At 47.0% G+C, this 19,422-nt stretch overlaps 1 protein-coding gene across 1 annotated transcript in view; it reads left to right on the plus strand.

Annotated features, from left to right (window-relative positions):
• The first annotated feature begins 1,337 nt into the window (after nt 1-1,337).
• ccm2l (CCM2 like scaffold protein) overlaps nt 1,338-19,422 on the plus strand; it is a 69,770-nt gene continuing 51,685 nt past the window's right edge. The window contains exons 1-2 of the mRNA XM_070896184.1: nt 1,338-1,491; nt 5,415-5,588. Of these exons, the coding sequence (XP_070752285.1) occupies nt 1,462-1,491; nt 5,415-5,588 (204 nt within the window). The 5' untranslated portion in view covers nt 1,338-1,461. The remainder of the gene's footprint in view (nt 1,492-5,414; nt 5,589-19,422) is intronic.

Here is a 19,422-nt window from a genome sequence, read left to right on the forward strand (position 1 = left end):
AGGGGAGTACCGCCGGGAACCGCCTGCTGACGGCTGCTGGTGGCCAAATAGCGCAAGTGTCCTCCCGCTCACCGAGCTGCCAAATTGGTGCAGGCGGGAGTCGGCGCCAGCAGGGGGAAGGACCACTGCATGGAGGCAGATCTAACCCCGACGGTAAGTATGAAGACCTGCAAAAAAAGGGTAGTGAACATTTTTTTAAAAAATTTTTACAGCGACTCACCTGGATGGGATCCCGTCTAGGTGTTCCGGTGTTTTTTTTTTGGTAATGGTTTTTACTTTTCAGAGTTCCCCCCTCCCTGGGCCCAACTCCATCCTCGGTGGCACTTGGGCGGCAAGCTCAATTTCCACCGAGATTGAGAGCATCCGCCCACTGCTGCCCAGATTGACAGCGTAAGCCATTATTTTGCCGCCGGGCGGTACTGCCACCCCTTTGGAGGAATCTTCCTGGCAAAGTACCGCCTAAGTGGACCATCAACAGTCCTTTGGGCGGCACTTGCGCAGGCCTTGGGTTTCACCAATTTCGGGCCCATTGTTTTTATTGCTTTCAAAATATATTTAGATCAATTCAATTTTGGTCACAAGGATAACAATTTAAATGGACTAAGGGCACGTTCTTGGAAACAGGATTGAGAATGTAGGAAAAAGTAAATGTCACATTTTTAATTAAGTATTTTTAATCAAAGATGAAGGGACAATTTCCAAACTTTACAGTCCCCTAAGCCCATGCAACCATGGCAGATGTCTAGAACTGTCATTTTTAAATAATGGTATTAACATGGTGACACCAAACCTTGGTGATTATTTTTGCACAAACGTGCCATTGGTAATTGGGTTGGATAAAAGATTTTGATCAACAAAATTCATTGAGGATGGGATAAACATTGAGCCCAACAAAAGTCTCAATCAAATATAAATCGGAAATTGTGAAATCAAAAGGATCTCCAAATGCTTTATTTATATCTGACATGTTACTGCAATGACTTTGCTGAGAAAATGGCTGACATTGGGAGTCATTTCCTGCTCTACTTTGTGTGCTATGGTAATGGAACAATACCAGTTAGTGGATAGGAGGGACTGAAAGGGCACATCCACAGGAAGTGACTATACAGCCCTTCTGGTGATGTAAGGAAATCAGTGCAGCATTTACAAATGGGTTCAAATGAATGTATCACTATTTTATGAAATATTCATTTATTATTTATTAATCTTACAAAAAGTCAGTGCTCATGTCAAAATAGAAATATATTTTTAGATGCATCTAACAATGCAGACATGGATATTGTATAATATTTGCTAGATTTGAATAGGCTGATGTATATTGTTATCAGTCCCAGGAGAGGAAGAACTGTTAAAAGTTTACATCAGAACTTATTTGGTGGAGTCAACCAAGAGTTTCTTGCGAGTAACAGCACAAGAACAAATCAAGAAACTTCAGGAGTTCAGAACAGATGTGAAAACACGATGGATGTAGAAATCAAGAAAGGAAAGAAGGTAAAAGTTTTCAAAATTTGACGTTAATCTTTCATAAATTCGTGCAAAAACTCATTATAACTGGAAACATTTTAAAGCTGTTGTGTACCAGATAAAATGCAGGATTTAGAAGTATACACACCCACAGTTTCCTTTAGGGAAACTCACATCCATCAAAGAGTAGGGAATGTACAAGCTTTTCAAACCTCTTTCAGAAGAGTGAATCAAAAAATATAATTATGCTGGGAAAATGTAACAATTAGGTGTTGTATTAACCCAATGTTATAATTCTTCCCATAGAAGAATAAAGACCTGCCATAGCTTCAGCACATAATGTGTGTGGGTCTTTTTCCGTTCAAACAATTGTTTGGATTATTTTAAGAAATGGCTGATATTTATGGTAATCAAATCTGCATGCAGTTACTCGGCGTAAGCAGCTTAAGTTAATGGTTTAAGAATTTTCTCTGTGCTGCAGAAGTTCCTTTGTATGTCACTGAAATGTTTTCACCGGACTGTAGCAGACAAAGGCAATAGTGATAGCAGTGATATTGTTCAGTTTTCTGGTGAAGTTTCTGTGTCGGCGATTATTCAGCCTATGCTGCTCTCTATTTGTTCAGCCTATGCTATATTGTAAGGGTAAAACAAATACCCAGTTTTACACTAGCTAAGATTTGCAACAATATATTCTTTTATAAATAAAAGATTCTGACTGGACGGCTTTGTTTGAAGTAAATAACACATTAACAGTGCAGTAAACCCGTGGTTTCTTCACTAGCCAAGAGGAAGGTAACTCCATGAAATTAGTACCAGCACTAATAACTAATAATCCAAAGAGTACCTTACTGGCTGTGATTCATGCTTTAAATCTTTTTTAGTTTTAAAATTGCCCATTTGTAGGGTGTCACTGTGGAGTCGTGTATACAATCAATTGTAGCTGTAGACTATTTTGGCATGCGAGGATCTCCCCTGAGCATTAGTATCCGCCACTGGAGAGGAATGGGAAGGTTGTTGTGGGTGCACTTATGATATGCCCAAGCGTGAACTATAGAAAATGGAGGCAATTTTCATCTGTTGGTGTTTTTTAATCAGTCTCGGTTTAATATCAACTAATTGCCCTCCTCTTTAAAAAGATAATCTGTTCTCCAAGTGGCATTGTAAGCTCCAGGCGACGACAGCCAGATGAAAAACATTTGTGCATCTCACAGTCCAGCTACTTACAAAGGGCCTAACAGCAGCCTGGCCTGTCTCCTAATGGAAAACCAATACAAATTAGCAAGAGAAATTATCGCATTAGTGAACCTTCTGGCTTATCACTTGAGATCTCTAGAAGACACGGGCTGTTGCTCTGCCAGTACATAAAAGGGAGAGTACAACCGCCCACAGGAATCAAGCTTTATTGAAGCTCTCATCTCTCATAACTACCCAAACCCAACAGGTGAGATAGGTGCACACACACCCTCCAGACTAGCATGGCTAGTGGGAAATCAGAACGCCAGGGAAAAGTAAACAATTTGAGATCTGGGTTAATGATACACAATGTAACCACAACATTGAGGCCAACAAACAAGTGAGTATTGGCTTCTGTAGTAAACATTGTGCATTGATTTCATAGAATGTTACAGTAAGTAATAGATCATTTAGCCTATCAAGTCTGCGTGAGGGCTTTATTCCATATGATCCACCTAGATTAATTGCACTCTCCTGCTTTAAAAAAGGACCTTGCATTTATATAATGTCTTTCACGACCTCAGGATGTCTCAAAGCAGTTTATCATCAATTAACTACTTTTGATGTGTAGTTACTGTTGTGATGCAGGAAACGGGGTAGCCAATTTGTGCACAACAAGGTCCCACAAACAGCAATATGACAATCTATTGTAGTGTTGTTGGTTAGGGATAAATGTTGGCAAGAACACCAAGGGCACTCTCTTACTCTTTGAATAGTGCCAATGGATCTTTTTTATCCCTCTGAGAGGTTTCATGTCACATCCGAAAGATGGCACCTCCGACACTGTTATACATGGACACTCCTGGATACACTGGGGGGAAAAAACTTCTTTTCACCACAAACATTTCCCACCCCAGACTATTTTTTGGATGATCAAAATCTCCTACAATTATAACTCTAATGTTAATACATGACTCTCTAATGTGTACACAGTTACTCACAGTTTTCTTTCCACTGTTTGCTGGTCAATAATATGCTCCCAGTAATTATTGCTCAAGCCAAAGAGGTTCTATTTAGACCAAGGGGCAGGGTGGGGGGGGGAAGAGGGTCATGGGAGCAGGGTTAAATTGGCAAAATTCTGAAACCCCAACCCCACCCCACTACGAATATGCCTATTTCCCCGATGGGTTAGGGGCGGCTGAGTAACCCGCTCGGGAGAGGCCGGTCAGTAATTATAATATGTTAATGAGGCTGCATTCCTGATATTTTAGCAACCCTTTAAATATAACGGCTGCAGGCCTGGTTTCCCAGGGCTCGACAAACCCGGCTGCTAACGGGCGGCAGAAGCTGCCCGATCCAGCAACTAAGTGCTTCTTCAGCATTGCTTGTGGGCCAGGAGGAGCACGAGTGCTTCACCATGGTCTCCCAGCCTCCCAAGCATACCTGCCATGATCACTCCCTCCCTGCGATCTCCAGACAACCGCCCTGTGATCTCTCCCTCGCCCCCACGATCTCTACCGCTCCCCCACCCCGTGATCGATCCACTCGACCCCACTTCCCCCGCCCCGCAATCGGCTGAACTCCCCTCCCCCCTCACCCCCCAGTACATGTCCACCCCTCCTTCCTCACTGCCATGCTCCCAGAAGACGCTAACGGAGCGCTAAAGGGTTTTCACCCGGGCACAGTAGCCAGAGCGCCCCCTCCCCCACCCCAGAATTGCCCCGGGGCTCTGCCGGCGAAAAGTGGTTTGCGCCATGGCCTGCGACTAGCGCATTAGCACAGTGCACGCACGCACGGCGATGACTTCATCCGCGCCAACTCCTTATCGGCCCACACCGACCCCTTTGTGCCCCTCAGGGAAAATTGCCCCGCGGGACGGGAGGTCGGCGTGGGGCTATGCCATCAACAGCTTCCCAGTGCGAAAAGCTGTGGTTCCTGTGACGCCCTGGCCGCCCTTAAAGGGGAGGTGGTAGAGCGGTAGTCTCCATCTTTTTTCTGTCGGCCGATTTTTCAGTCGGCCCGACAATGGTGGCTGCTAGTGTGCCCGGGCCACCAGCATGCAGACCGGCATCCCCTCTCGGGTGCCAGGCCACTGACACGGCCGACACTTCCCTGGTGGCCCAGTGGGCGCCACCAAAGAGGCTGCAGTATTCACAGCAGCCCTCCTCTTTAAAAGAAAGGGAGGGACGTTGTGACACATCAGCATGACGAGGCACTTCCTCATCGCGTCGCTCAGCGTCACGCCCTCCGAGCACCACGTGAACACTCCGTTAGCGCAACAAACATTTCTTTCACTCAAAGAGGCCAATTCCACAACTGGGCCAGTATTTCTTGCACCAGGGCAAAAAAAAAACATCGAATTGAAATTGACCACCCCAAACCCAGTGCGGGGCAATTTCGGCCCTTAACATTATTAAATGAAGAAGTATAAGAAACTTGATGCTTCAAATGTGGAATTGTTTTGCCACAAGCCCTGGTTGAAGCAAAGTCTATAAATTCTTGAAAAAGAGAAGTAGGTAATTGCTTGGAAAAGAGGAATATCAAAGGATATGGAAGCAAGCAGGCGAGTAAGATTAGAACATTCGCTCATGTGGTAAAAAAAAATACTGGCAAATTGCCTAGGTGTGACTGTAGTATTTTATGATTTTAGGGCACCTTGCTTAGAAGCTTTTATTGCATTTATTTCTGAATTCAGGCAAATCACCTCTTCAGACCCCGCTTGTAGGGATAACGAGAACAAACTTTTTATGATATTTGGTTCTTCATGTGACTTTCAGGGATTTGTGTCTCCTATCAAGAGGCTGGTGTTTCCTAAAGCCGACAAAAACAGGAGGCAGCAGGACAGAAGCAGTGTGTACAGGAGACCTCTCCATTCTATCCCTCTCTTCCCTCCGGAATACCTGATCGATCCTGAGATCCTGCTGCATGACTATCTGGAGAAAGAGGTCAAAGTAGGTTCAGTTCCATCACCTAATATCTCTTGGTCTTTCAGTCATTAAATAAGTTCAAAAGCAAAATACATTATTCTCTAATTAACAGTCTCTTAGGATTGAAAAATATATACAAAATGTTATGAGGAAAGGACATGTAACGGGGTTAGAGTAGACAGCTCCAGTTCCAGAACTAAAACTGGCAATGACCTGATTGGCTGAATGGCCTTTTTCTGTGATGTAATCTCGATGATTCAAAGTATGCAATTAAATCTGTAGTGATAATGTTATAAATGGCTGCCAAGTTTGCCTGATCCTCAGTGCAATCACTGTGACTAGGGATGGTTTTCTAGACCAATATGTTGAGGAACCAACTAGGGGGGAGGCCATCTTAGACTGGGTGTTGTGTAATGAGAGAGGATTAATTAGCAATCTCATTGTGCGAGGCCCCTTGGGGAAGAGTGACCATAATATGGTGGAATTCTGCATTAGGATGGAGAATGAAACAGTAATTTCAGAGACCATGGTCCAGAACTTAAAGAAGGGTAACTTTGAAGGTATGAGGCGTGAATTGGCTAGGATAGATTGGCGAATGATACTTAGGGGGTTGACTGTGGATGGGCAATGGCAGACATTTAGAGACCGCATGGATGAAGTACAACAATTGTACATTCCTGTCTGGCGTAAAAATAAAAAGGGGAAGGTGGCTCAACCGTGGCTATCTAGGGAAATCAGGGATAGTATTAAAGCCAAGGAAGTGGCATACAAATTGGCCAGAAATAGCAGCGAACCTGGGGACTGGGAGAAATTTAGAACTCAGCAGAGGAGGACAAAGGGTTTGATTAGGACAGGGAAAATGGAGTACGAGAAGAAGCTTGCAGGGAACATTAAGGCGGATTGCAAAAGTTTCTATAGGTATGTAAAGAGAAAAAGGTTGGTGAAGACAAACGTAGGTCCCCTGCAGTCAGAATCAGGGGAAGTCATAACGGGGAACAAAGAAATGGCGGATCAATTGAACAAGTACTTTGGTTCGGTATTCACTAAGGAGGATACAAACAACCTTCCGGATATAAAAGGGGTCAGAGGGTCTAGTAAGGAAGAGGAACTGAGGGAAATCTTTATTAGTCGGGAAATTGTGTTGGGGAAATTGATGGGATTGAAGGCCGATAAATCCCCAGGGCCTGATGGCCTGCATCCTAGAGTACTTAAGGAGGTGGCCTTGGAAATAGCGGATGCATTGACAGTCATTTTCCAACATTCCATTGACTCTGGATCAGTTCCTATGGAGTGGAGGGTAGCCAATGTAACCCCACTTTTTAAAAAAGGAGGGAGAGAGAAAACAGGGAATTATAGACCGGTCAGCCTGACCTCAGTAGTGGGTAAAATGATGGAATCAATTATTAAGGATGTCATAGCAGTGCATCTGGAAAATGGTGACATGATAGGTCGAAGTCAGCATGGATTTGTGAAAGGGAAATCATGCTTGACAAATCTTCTGGAATTTTTTGAGGATGTTTCCAGTAAAGTGGACAAAGGAGAACCAGTTGATGTGGTATATTTGGACTTTCAGAAGGCTTTCGACAAGGTCCCACACAAGAGATTAATGTGCAAAGTTAAAGCACATGGGATTGGGGGTAGTGTGCTGACGTGGATTGAGAACTGGTTGTCAGACAGGAAGCAAAGAGTAGGAGTAAACGGGTACTTTTCAGAATGGCAGGCAGTGACTAGTGGAGTGCCGCAAGGTTCTGTGCTGGGGCCCCAGCTGTTTACATTGTACATTAATGATTTAGACGAGGGGATTAAATGCAGTATCTCCAAATTTGCGGATGATACTAAGTTGGGTGGCAGTGTGAGCTGCGAGGAGGATGCTATTAGGCTGCAGAGTGACTTGGATAGGTTAGGTGAGTGGGCAAATGCATGGCAGATGAAGTATAATGTGGATAAATGTGAGGTTATCCACTTTGGTGGTAAAAACAGAGAGACAGACTATTATCTGAATGGTGACAGATTAGGAAAAGGGAAGGTGCAACGAGACCTGGGTGTCATGGTACATCAGTCATTGAAGGTTGGCATGCAGGTACAGCAGGCGGTTAAGAAAGCAAATGGCATGTTGGCCTTCATAGCGAGGGGATTTGAATACAGGGGCAGGGAGGTGTTGCTACAGTTGTACAGGGCCTTGGTGAGGCCACACCTGGAGTATTGTGTACAGTTTTGGTCTCCTAACTTGAGGAAGGACATTCTTGCTATTGAGGGAGTGCAGCGAAGGTTCACCAGACTGATTCCCGGGATGGCGGGACTGACCTATCAAGAAAGATTGGATCAATTGGGCTTGTATTCACTGGAGTTCAGAAGAATGAGAGGGGACCTCATAGAAACGTTTAAAATTCTGACGGGTTTAGACAGGTTAGATGCAGAAAGAATGTTCCCAATGTTGGGGAGGTCCAGAACCAGGGGTCACAGTCTGAGGATAAGGGGTAAGCCATTTAGGACCGAGATGAGGAGAAACTTCTTCACCCAGAGAGTGGTGAACCTGTGGAATTCTCTACCACAGAAAGTAGTTGAGGCCAATTCACTAAATATATTCAAAAGGGAGTTAGATGAAGTCCTTACTACTCGGGGGATCAAGGGTTATGGCGAGAAAGCAGGAAGGGGGTACTGAAGTTTCATGTTCAGCCATGAACTCATTGAATGGCGGTGCAGGCTAGAAGGGCTGAATGGCCTGCTCCTGCACCTATTTTCTATGTTTCTATGTTTCTATAGTCACTGTTTCTGGTTGCTAGGATATGGAATGTTGTAACAGAAACAGTGGTTGGAGCAGAATCTATAACACAATGGAGAAACGGATAATTATTTTATAAAAACAAAAATATAAACTTATATGAGGGGAATTGGATTAGGAGGATGCACTTTCAGAGAGCTGGATCAGGCACCAAGTGCAAATGGCCTACTTCCGTGCTATAAAATTCTATTTAGGGCTTGATTTTCGGTTGGTGTCTTCTTCGGGCGCGAAAGGCGGCGGGGCAGTAAATTTTGCAACGGGAAATGGTTTGTGATGGCAGCCCACGAGTTTGGTTGCTGTGCCCCGAGAGTGGAGTGGAGCACGAAGGGAGGGGTTCCACACCTCTGATAGGGCACGAGGCCGGGTGAGCAACTGAAAATCGGTTCGGGTTCGGGTTCAGAGTGCCATAAGAGAGGCCTCCCTGGGAACAAAAAACATCGGCATAAAAAACATTCCCGGTATATTGCTCCCCCCAAATAAAGATAAATCACAAAAATAAAACAAAAAAAACAATCACACTTACCTCATGCAGTCCTTCCTTCCCTCACCGCCACAGGTACAGCTCTGACCGCCAGCGTTCTCTGACGGGCTGACTACCGGGCACTATGTGGTCAGCGCGAAACAAATTTTGAGATCGGGACAATAGCAGGGGTGTCGCACACCAGCGCGACACTCCTGGGCGGTACTGCTCAGTGCCACCCCAAAACCGGCACCAAGTCTCCTGGCGGAGTGCCAGAAGCTGGCCACTCGGGCGATAATCATTTCCAGACCCATTAGCAGCTCTCCGGGGCACTAGCAGAGGCGCAATCCAAAAAAAATACAGCCCTACAATTCTGTTGTGTACATTTTCTTTTGAAAAAAAGCAGTTAACAATACTGAGCTGAAAGCTGTGTATATGGTGCGGTTTTCTATTGACAGGTGTGACATAGGGTGGGATTTGCTATTCAATTGTGTGGTATATGGTGGAGTTTGCTATTGAAAGGTGTATGGAAGTGTTACTTAGCTTTGCCTAGCTTTGCCTCACACCAGGACAATTGCTTGGCGCATCATCATCATAGGCAGTCCCTCAAAATCGAGGAAGACTTGCTTCCACTCTAAAAGTCAGTTCTCAGGTGGCTGTACAGTCCAATACGGGAATTACAGTCTCTGTCACAGGTGGGACAGACAGTCGTTGAGGGAAAGGGTGGGTGGGGAGTCTGGTTTTCCGGACGCTCCTTCCGCTGCCTGCGCTTGTTTTCTGCATGCTCTCGGCGACGAGACTCGAGGAGCTCGGCGCCCTCCTGGATGCTCTTCCGCTACTTTGGGCGGTCTTGGGCCAGGGACTCCCAGGTGTCGGTGGGGATGTTGCACTTTATCAAGGAGGCTTTGAGGGTGTCCTCGAAACGTTTCCTCTGCCCACCTGGGGCTCGCTTGCCGTGTAGGAGTTCCAAGTAGAGCGCTTGATTTGGGAGTCTCGTGTCAGGCATGCAGACGATGTGGCCTGCCCAGCGGAGCTGGTCGAGTGTGGTCAGTGCTTCGATGCTGGGGATGTTGACGTGATCGAGAACACTGACGTTGGTGCTTCTGTCCTCCCAGTGGATTTGCAGGATCTTGCGGAGGCAGCGCTGGTGGTACTTCTCCAGCTTGGCGGGCATTGAAACCGTTGACACGTACTCAATCTTGTTTGTTCCTGCTGAAGTATTCTAACTGTATTTAAATACTTGTGCAGCATTTTAATCAAGCTAAGATGGTTTAGATGTAATTTCTGGGTATGAACTGGTTTTAATATAAAACAGAAAGCTGTTTCCATAATGTAGCTGTAATGTGGGAGCAACAGGCTCCGAGTTAGAAAAGTAAAGAACTGATTAACCCAGGAGGCAACAGCACAGAATAAAATCACTTCTTCTGTGCCTCAGGCATTTGTCGACATTGAAGACACTATAACAATGTTGTCCAATAGACTGGGAATCTAGATGTGGCTGATTGCATTTTTGATTACTGAATAAAATATTAGTAATAGGCACCATCATTGGGCATGTAATCTCAATAGAATTACATAGGGGCCAAAATTGGTGGACATACCGCTGCATACCGCCCAAAATCGCGAAATTGATCAAAAAATACCTACATGCTGCCCACATACCGCCCGGTGGGAAATTCATCAGCGACATACCACCGGGTGGTATGCATACCGTGCACCCACACCAAGCACCCTACAGATTGACATTGGCAGCATACCGCCGACATACAACCGGAGCTGTACACCATGTGAAAAAGAGCGGATTTATGCCGATGGTATGTCGGCGCTATGTAAACTACAATGTTCCCCCTCCCCCACCCAGCAATCTATTCCTCCCCCCAACTATCTATTTCTCACCCCCCTCCCACCCCCTCACAGCAATCTAGTCCTTCCCCACCGCCCCCCCCCCCCCCCCGGAGATCTATCCCCCCCCCCCAGAGAGATCTAATTTTCCCCCCCAGAGATCTAATCCCCCCCCAGAGAGACCTAATCCTCCAGCAATCTAGTCCTCCCCCGAGAGATCTAATCCCCCAGAGATCTAATCCCCCAGAGAGATCTCATCCCACCCCCAGAGAGATCTAATCCCACCCCCAGAGATCTATTCCGTGCCCCCCCACCCCGAAAAATACGAAAATAAATAAATAAATAAATAACAATATAAGTATTATAAAAACATCAAAAACACTGCACAAAACAATTAAAAATCTAAACGTACCTCGAGACACTTACCTGTGATCCAACGTCGGCAGTCTCTGGGGCGGGGGGGAGGGGCGGTGCATTGCAGACGTCGATGGAATAGTGCGCATGTGTGAAACTTGGGATCCGAAGTGTCCCGAGTCCCAGACAACTTACCCTGCACCGCCAGAGTAGACCATCCATCTCACTCTGCTGACGCACTGCTCAGGACTGCCCAGACCAATGTTGCCAGCACTCTGCCCTAACGGCACCGGGCGGTGAAGATTGACTGACCACCGCGAGACCCCCAGCTGAGAATTGGGAATTGGGCGGTCCACCAAAGTCGGGCCCGTAGAATTTACAGCACAGAAACAAGCCATTCAACCTAACGACTGCTCCATACGAGCTCCCACTCTCATATTCATAGTCAATACTCGTATTCGCACAGTGTGTGCATGCGCATTTTAACCTTTTTGTGTGTTTGTTGATAAAATAGTAAGACAAAATGCAGAGTGTGCAGTTTCTATTTATAACCATGAATTCTATATTGCTGGTTTATTTTTTTTGAATTGCTTTCGACTCTTAATTTCTATCGTAGTGAATAACTGAATTTTACTTGTTCTAAAAATTGCAGGAGTTTCATATGCAAGAAAGTGGCACATTAGTAAGTAAATATTTTCTCAGAGAAGGGTATTAATTGGTATCTTGGTCGTTGTTTGTGTTGAGGGGAGAGAGGGAAGGCTTCTTTTCCCACGAGCGGGCCCACTGAAATAGAGGGTCGACGCTCGCCCCAGCCCACGTAGCAATTCTCGAAGTTAGCAGACAGAGATGGATGGCAAAGTATAACGATCTTTATTACGAACGTCCGGGAACATCCCTCATCACAGCCGCCTGTGAGTGGAGATGCTCCCCGAACAGCACAATCATACAACTTTTATACATTTCAAAAACCCCTCTGTTCCCGGACAAAACTTCCCTAGATTTCTAATTGGACTACCTTATCAGTACTACTCCGGATTGACAGGTCATGAGCTCTGACTGACAGGCCATGATCTCGTGACCATCTTAGACCCTTCCCAGAATGGTATCCTTAGGGTGGAATTTGTTATACATTTCCTTTGGTGCCATGAAGTCTATCTCGGGTCTCTTCTCACGTCCTTATCAGCGGTCTGTTTAAGTTCTCTCCTATTGACATTCCATGTTGGAATACTATCTGGTATCCCAACCCATAACAGTACCTTCTGGAGACTTGGTGCTGGAATGTACAAGGCATGAGAAGAAAGGTCTTTACCTCCTTATGGGCCAGTGCAGGAACCAGCACTTTAACCCTTGTCCCGCTGGTACCCCTAATGCCAAATTTTCCTCTTACATATCCCCTCTTTTGGTCCTATTTTCCGATAACTATCTCCCTGTAGGCGAGTTCCAGAAAGGTTCGTTCACCTGGGTGGCCATCTCCCAAGCTTCGGGACCTCCTGAAACCTTCCCACAGAGTTATATAAGGTAAGTCCTTCCAGTAGGACTGCTGAAATTTTCATCCCTTTTGGCCTTAATCATAGTGCGTGCCCTGACGTGTCGTTTGGCCTGGTTAATTCGTGCACATGTTAATCCAATCATGACCATCAGAACCAGGCCCTGTATTACTACGAGCACATGTGATATTATTCTTATTCATGGGTGAATTTGAATATTAAGTCCAATGTCCCACAGCTTTGAGTACCAGGGCTGATCAGCCAGCATTGCGTTAGCGTCTCTCTGTAAATTGTCTATTTCTTCCATCAGCCGGACATACTGTCGTCTTTGACTCTGGATTCCTTGCACCAAACGTAATTGTTTCTCATTTAGTTCCGGTATCTGTTTGCCTTGCGATTCCCATACCGCCTCTTCGTACCCTTCTCGGAGGGTATCCGTGATTGTTCCGTGGATGATTTCCGTTGTCTCGGGATGTATGTGATATCCGTCTATGTCTATTTCTCCCTTGGGTCTGAAGCAGAAGTTAGGACTAATGAGGACACAGGGGGTGACTCCTCCCCTGGTCTTAATGGTTAAGTTGGCTGCCCCCGTGCTCACGCACCACTCTCCGTTCCCTTGCGGGGCAGCGATGGTCTCAAGATCGTGTTCAAGAGGAGTAATACTCAGCATACATCCGTTTATCTGGTGGAATCCACAATCATCATTCGTCATTCGTGGCGTACCTCGACACAAAACCACTTGGTTATTTTTATAGCAGTCGGTTATGGCAGTGCCTTTGGTAATATTGTTAACTTTAATCGCCCATCTGGCAGGCTGATGGTAACGTAACCGAGTTTGGTTTCTCACTTCACCAATATTATCAATCTGGTATAAGGGGTCTCCCTTTGTTACATCATACTGTAGTATGGACAACACAAATCCAATCATATTCACCCGCCCAGTAATACATCTGAATTTCGGCACCCATGCGTGACTATTCCTTCGTACCTCGCATGTGTTATTCAATTTTTTATCTAGAGTCCAATTGTTAAGTATGATGTTCGGGAATCCAATCTGGTATGTCTCCATTCTGGAGTTGCTCCAAATTATGTTGTACCTCACTTAATATCCAGGCCCCATACCCGGAGCAAACTATCTCAGCCTGTAATTGTTTACTTATATCGTTCCCCATTGCGTGGATCAAATTTATTGTCTTGGCATGTTTCTGCAATGTATGGGCCACCTGTAACAGTTCCCCTTCCGCGCCATCTCCCAACCGCGCTTGTAGAGCTTGGTTATCCATGTCCCTCCCGAGCATACCCTTTAAGACTTGCGTCAAGGTATTGACCCTATCGTCTATCACATACAGGTCTATGGTATTCACTGTTGCAAGGCCCGCAGCGTAACCCGTGCCCAGCATTTCCAGTATTTCCCTTTTTGTCCGACCTCGTTCTATCCCCTTTCTGATATTGAATCTCATGGTTGTGGATTCCGGGCCTTCAAGGATTCTCTGAGTCAGATTCTGGTACAGACTTATAGTCTCATTCCCACAGAAGCTAGGAAGGATGATATCCGTGAGGTTTAGGACCACCGTAAGTAGCCGTTGCCGCGCCCCAAAATGTATCCTCCTCTTAGATTCCTTTATCACTAGTCCCCCTGTGACTCCCGTCTTTATCGACGGGCATGTGGGAGGGGGATGTGTGGTGGTACTATAAAGAGTTGTAGTTCCCAGAGTGGTTGTTGGAGCAACGGTGGTGGATCTATTCTGGACCCGGATGTCCCAACACCACTGATCGGTACCCACACACGGGGAGGCTGGGCATATTCTCCAACTGGTATCCCCTGGTTGAGGTCCCTCTGAGAATTGGGCAAAGACAGACGTGCACCTTATTTGTGCCCCCTCCCTGTAAGTACAACTTCCCCGTTTCTTCTCTAGCACGAAGCACACTGCGGTCTCGTTTACTATTACTGTTATGCCCTGGTTATTGGTCCACCCCCAATGTCGATTGACATCCGTGTTGAGTTGAGTTATGCCCATTAGTCCGATGCTACAATTTAAATCTACTGTTGTACCGGCTACCACCACTAAGGCTCTCGAATCACAGTTAATGGTTTCAGATGTTCTATAGTATAGGCCTTGGGGTCTGTAGCTTTCTTCGTCGGAGGACGTCCCGGCTCCAAGGAGGAATAGGATCCTGTAAAACACAACGTTTCCGGTGTTCACCGGACGGTTAAGATCCAAATCGTTTCAACTGGGTCCAGTGCTTCCATCTACCAATACCATCTATACAAGCGCATGTATCGCTGATCATGATCACTTGGTGGGGCCCGGTCCATTTTGGTGAGAGTCCGGGTCTTTCGGGATTCACCCTCACCATGACCTGGCTCCCTATGGTGGGTACCTGAACCCTTTGTTCCTTCGTATCCCTTTCTAAATCTTTAATGGCTTGTTGGTCCCTAGCTTGCGCTCGTAATCCATGCAGCTGTTTACATAGCTCCATGACGAACCTCCGTATCTTGTCCTTGTAGGGTCCTACGTCCTCACTCCCAGATACTAATACTTCTGGCAGTCTCATAGCTCTTCCTGTCATTAGCTCAAAGGGGGTCAGTCCGGTAGTTCGGCTCGGGGTGGCTCTTAATTTCATTAGGATTCATGGAAGTAACTCCACCCACCCCTTCCCGGTCTCCTCGATTGCCTTGGCCAATGCAGTTTTTAGGGTCCTATTCATCCGCTCTACTAATCCGGACGATTCCGAATGGTACAGGATGTGGAATTTTTGTTTAATCCCTCGCAGGTCACAGGCTTGTTTCATGACTTTCCCCGTAAAATATGTACCTTGATCTGAGTCCAACTGCAGTGACATCCCCCACCTGGGTATTATTTCCCCAGCCAGGATTTTAGCCACTGTATCGGCGGTGCAATTCCTGGTGGCAAAGGCTTCTACCCACTTTGTAAATTGATCTATTACTACCAGGCAGTACATTTTTCCCCTCTGGTTGAGCAGTGGCCCAGTAAAATCTTTTTGTAGGGCTTCCCAGGGTCCCTTTGGGCGGGTTTGGTGTCCCAGCCGGACCTTTATCTTTTTTCCCGGGTTGTATTTTGCGCAGGTTATACACCTCCTACAATAGTTTTCTACGTCTCTCCCCATTCCTTCCCACCACCAACATCGTGACATGGGGTTTATCATGCCGGTCCTACCGGTGTGGGTGTACCCATGGTAGAGACCCAATAGATTCTGTCGGAGACATTCCGGGGCCACCACATTGGCATCTCTCCTCCACACTCCATCCGCCCCCTTTCTCGCTCCGTTCTGTTCCCACCCTTTTATTTCTTGCGGGGTGGACTCTCCCTGTACCTTGAGTATGTTTATTTCTTCTGTTTGGGTGGTACATGAGCCTATTGGGGTTTTACTGGTCATGTCTACTTCAGCTGCCTGTCTGGCAGTTTCATCTGCCCAGGCATTTCCCTGCTGGTGCCTGTCTGTGATTTTTGATTTAATTTTTATTACTGCACATTCCTGAGGGAGGAGGGAAGCTTCTACCAATTCCTTGACTATCTCTTCATGCCTAATGGGTCCCCCTCCCGAAGTCAGAGTATCCCCGCCTCTTCCAAGCAGTCATGTAGTCGTGCACCACTCCGAAGTGTATATGTTGACCCTTTTTCCTGCTGCTAGTTTCAATGCTTTGGTGAGGGCTACCAATTCCGCTACCTGAGCCGATAGATTTCCCTCTAGGGCACCCTTTCCCCTGTCTTGCCCATTGCTGTCCACGATTGCCCACCCTGTCCGGGGGGTTCCGTTTACATATCGACAGGATCCATCCACATAAAGATCCATATCTGCCCTTTCGAGTGGGGTTTCCCTAATCTGGCTCCCTTTGCCCACCCTGTCCGGGGGGTTCCGTTTACATATCGACAGGATCCATCCACATAAAGATCCATATCTGCCCTTTCGAGTGGGGTTTCGCTAATCTGGCTCCCTTCTTCCTCACCTTCCGTGGGGTCACACTGGTGCTCTTTGCCTTCGGTGACTATCCATCCTGCGGGATTATTCCCGCTATCCTTTATTATAGTCAAGGCGCCATTTGGGGGCAAAAGCATTGCTTTCCAATTGGCGCGTCGTGCGTCGGATATCGTCCTTAGCCTCCCAGTGTTGAGCAACTCCACAAGGGTATGTGGTGTATGCAGGATAATTTCCCCCTTTCATTATGATAGGCTCGCTCGCCCTCACGGCCCATGCCGCACAATCAAGGGCTGCGACACATCGAGATAGCTCTGCGGCTACTGCTCCTTGTTTCGTGGCGTAGTATGCGACGGGTCTTTGTCTATTCCCGTGTTCCTGGGTTACCACTGCATTGTAGTGGGTCTCACTATTGTACATATACAGGTGGAAGGGCCTATTCTGATCCGGCAACCCCAAGGCGGGTGCACTCATGAGGACGTGATTAAGCTGTGTGAATGCCACCTCCTGGGGGCGGCCCCAGTCTACAGGCTCCTGGGAGGGTTTACCTCCTTTCACTAGATCCTGTATCGGCTGGGCCATTTCTGCATATTCTGGGATAAAGTTCCGGCAATAATTAAATAGCCCCAATATCTGTCGGACCCCTCTCACTGTCCCTGGTCTAGGCATAGTTCTAATAGCCTCCTTCCTATCAGCGGGCATCTGCCTGTTCCCTTGGGATACTACATATCCCAAATATGTAACCTCCCTTCTTCCGACCTGGGCTTTCCTAGGGTTAGCCTTCAACCCCGAGCGCTGTAAGGCCCCTAATACTGTAGTTAGGGCCACCAGGTGTTGTGTCTCAGTACCTGAGGCGATAAGAATATCGTCCACGTACTGTAGTACAGTGCTTCCTCCCCCTACATCCAGGGGTTCCAGGATCCCTGACAATGCCCTGTGAAATATTCCCGGGCTATTGTGAAACCCCTGGGGCACCCTTGTCCATGTATATTGTCTCCCCTTTATAGTGAAGGCAAACTTCTTCTGTGACTCCTCCTCTTGAGATATGGCCCAGAATCCGTTTGCTATGTCAAGTACCGTGAAGATTTTATGTTCTGGGTCCAGGCCGTTGAACACAGTAGAAGGGCTCGCCACAATCTGGTATTCCCTTGGGGTGACTTTGTTCAGGGCGATATAATCAACGGTGAACCTATAAGTCCCGTCGGGTTTCTTCACAGGCCACACCGGTGAATTAGTGGTGGCTGTTACTGGCTTCACCACCCCTTTCGCTTCTAACTCTTGGACTATTTGGTGGACTGCTGCATCGGCCTCGGGTTTTAAGGGGTATTGTTTATGGGCCTTATGCTCCGGCCCGGGAATATTGACCGAGTTCATCTGGGCTAGCCCGCAATCTTGTTTGTGCCGTTCCCACAGTGTCGGGTATAGTCGGCAGACACTGCCCCACACGCCCTTCGTTTCCCATTCGGGCTGTATTGGGACTATCCTTGCCACTCGCTGCTGCGGATGTCCCGGGCAATCGAACTTCTGTTCGGTCTAATGTTTTCCTCCCCATATAATTCGATTGCGCTGGGGGTCTATAAGTGCCCCTAGTTCCCTCAAAGTGTCTATCCCTAGTATGGTGCCTTCTGGGTTAGGGCAGCACCAGAATTGGGTGGGTATCATTATGCCCTGTATCTCTAGAGGTACTACTTCACTCAATGTTGCTTTTTTAAATCTCCCCCTTATTCCCTGAATATTGACCATGGTCTGGGTAAGGGGGAGGTCTAGGTTGGTTATGGATACCGACGCTCCCGTGTCTACTAGCATGTTGCACTGCCGGCCCCCTAACACTGCACTAATAAACATACGGGGATCTAACGTTGGCCATTCCAACCTTCCTTCGGGGGCCGGTAACCCCTAGCGGCCACCACTAGCCAGTTTGAGCAGGTTGAGGAGCTCTTCATTAGAGGGTGGCTCCGGCGGGGGCAATGTTTTTTGTTGGAGGATCTCCACCAGTTCCTCGCGGGTAATGGGCATCCCAGTTTGTTTCCCGGTTTGGGGGGTTTGTTTCCCAGGTTGCTGGGGACCCTTTCCTGCCTCCCCCCCTCCCGGTGCTCGGCATCTTCTTGCTATGTGTCCCAGTTTATTGCAATTATGACACCTGGGTCTAAACGTCCTCTTTCCGGCCTCCTTTCATGGGCATTCTCTGCTAAAATGTCCGTCCTGATGACATGTGTAACATGTCAAGGGGGCGGCGCGGAGGTCCCCATCCCCTTCCTTTCCTTCTGTTGCTAGTGCTGCTGCCATCATCTTTGACACCTTCTCCTTCTGCTCGGCCTTTAGCTCCTCTACATTCTGTGCCCACTCTAAGATCTCATCATAGTCATCCCCTATCTTGAATCCTAGTTTAATAATTTTTTGATGCGCCTTCCCCAGCCCATTCTTAAACATTTCTAGAAATGCCTCATCATCTTTCTCGGGGTCATTAGCACCGGAGTGGTCCTTATACTCGAGCCATTTCCACTCCCCATACTCTCCTGCAGTTTCGTTTGGCTTCTGGGTTATCTTTAATATTCTGCTCCAGTTAGTTCTTATAGGTCCCCAACATCCATCCATCCTGTGTTTTAGGTCTAATAACCGCTGTGACTTGGTCCGGTTCCCTATCGTCATCCAGCCACCATCTTGCACGCCTAGGGTAGCCCTGTGCCAATTTACACTACCTGTTTTGGCCTTTACCAAAGGTTAAGTTATGTCACCTAAGGTTAAGTTATGCGCATCGAACATTTCCTCAACCTTTTGCCAGAACTCTGTATTTCTGCTATTGGGTTTGGGTGTGGGTAGATCCTTTAATAGTGTCTGTCTCTCATGCGGGGTAAGGGGAACTCCTTGTATAGTGACGTGAGCGGGTTGCTGTCCGTGTGCAGGGGTGGTAGTCGTGCGTATGGGAGCTGCCTGTATGTATTCATTATATGCCGGGGGCTCTCTCTGCATTCCATCATCTGTAGTCTCTCCTAC

The sequence above is a fragment of the Pristiophorus japonicus genome, chromosome 12, assembly GCF_044704955.1.
Source record: "Pristiophorus japonicus isolate sPriJap1 chromosome 12, sPriJap1.hap1, whole genome shotgun sequence".
NCBI classification, from domain to species: domain Eukaryota; kingdom Metazoa; phylum Chordata; class Chondrichthyes; family Pristiophoridae; genus Pristiophorus; species Pristiophorus japonicus.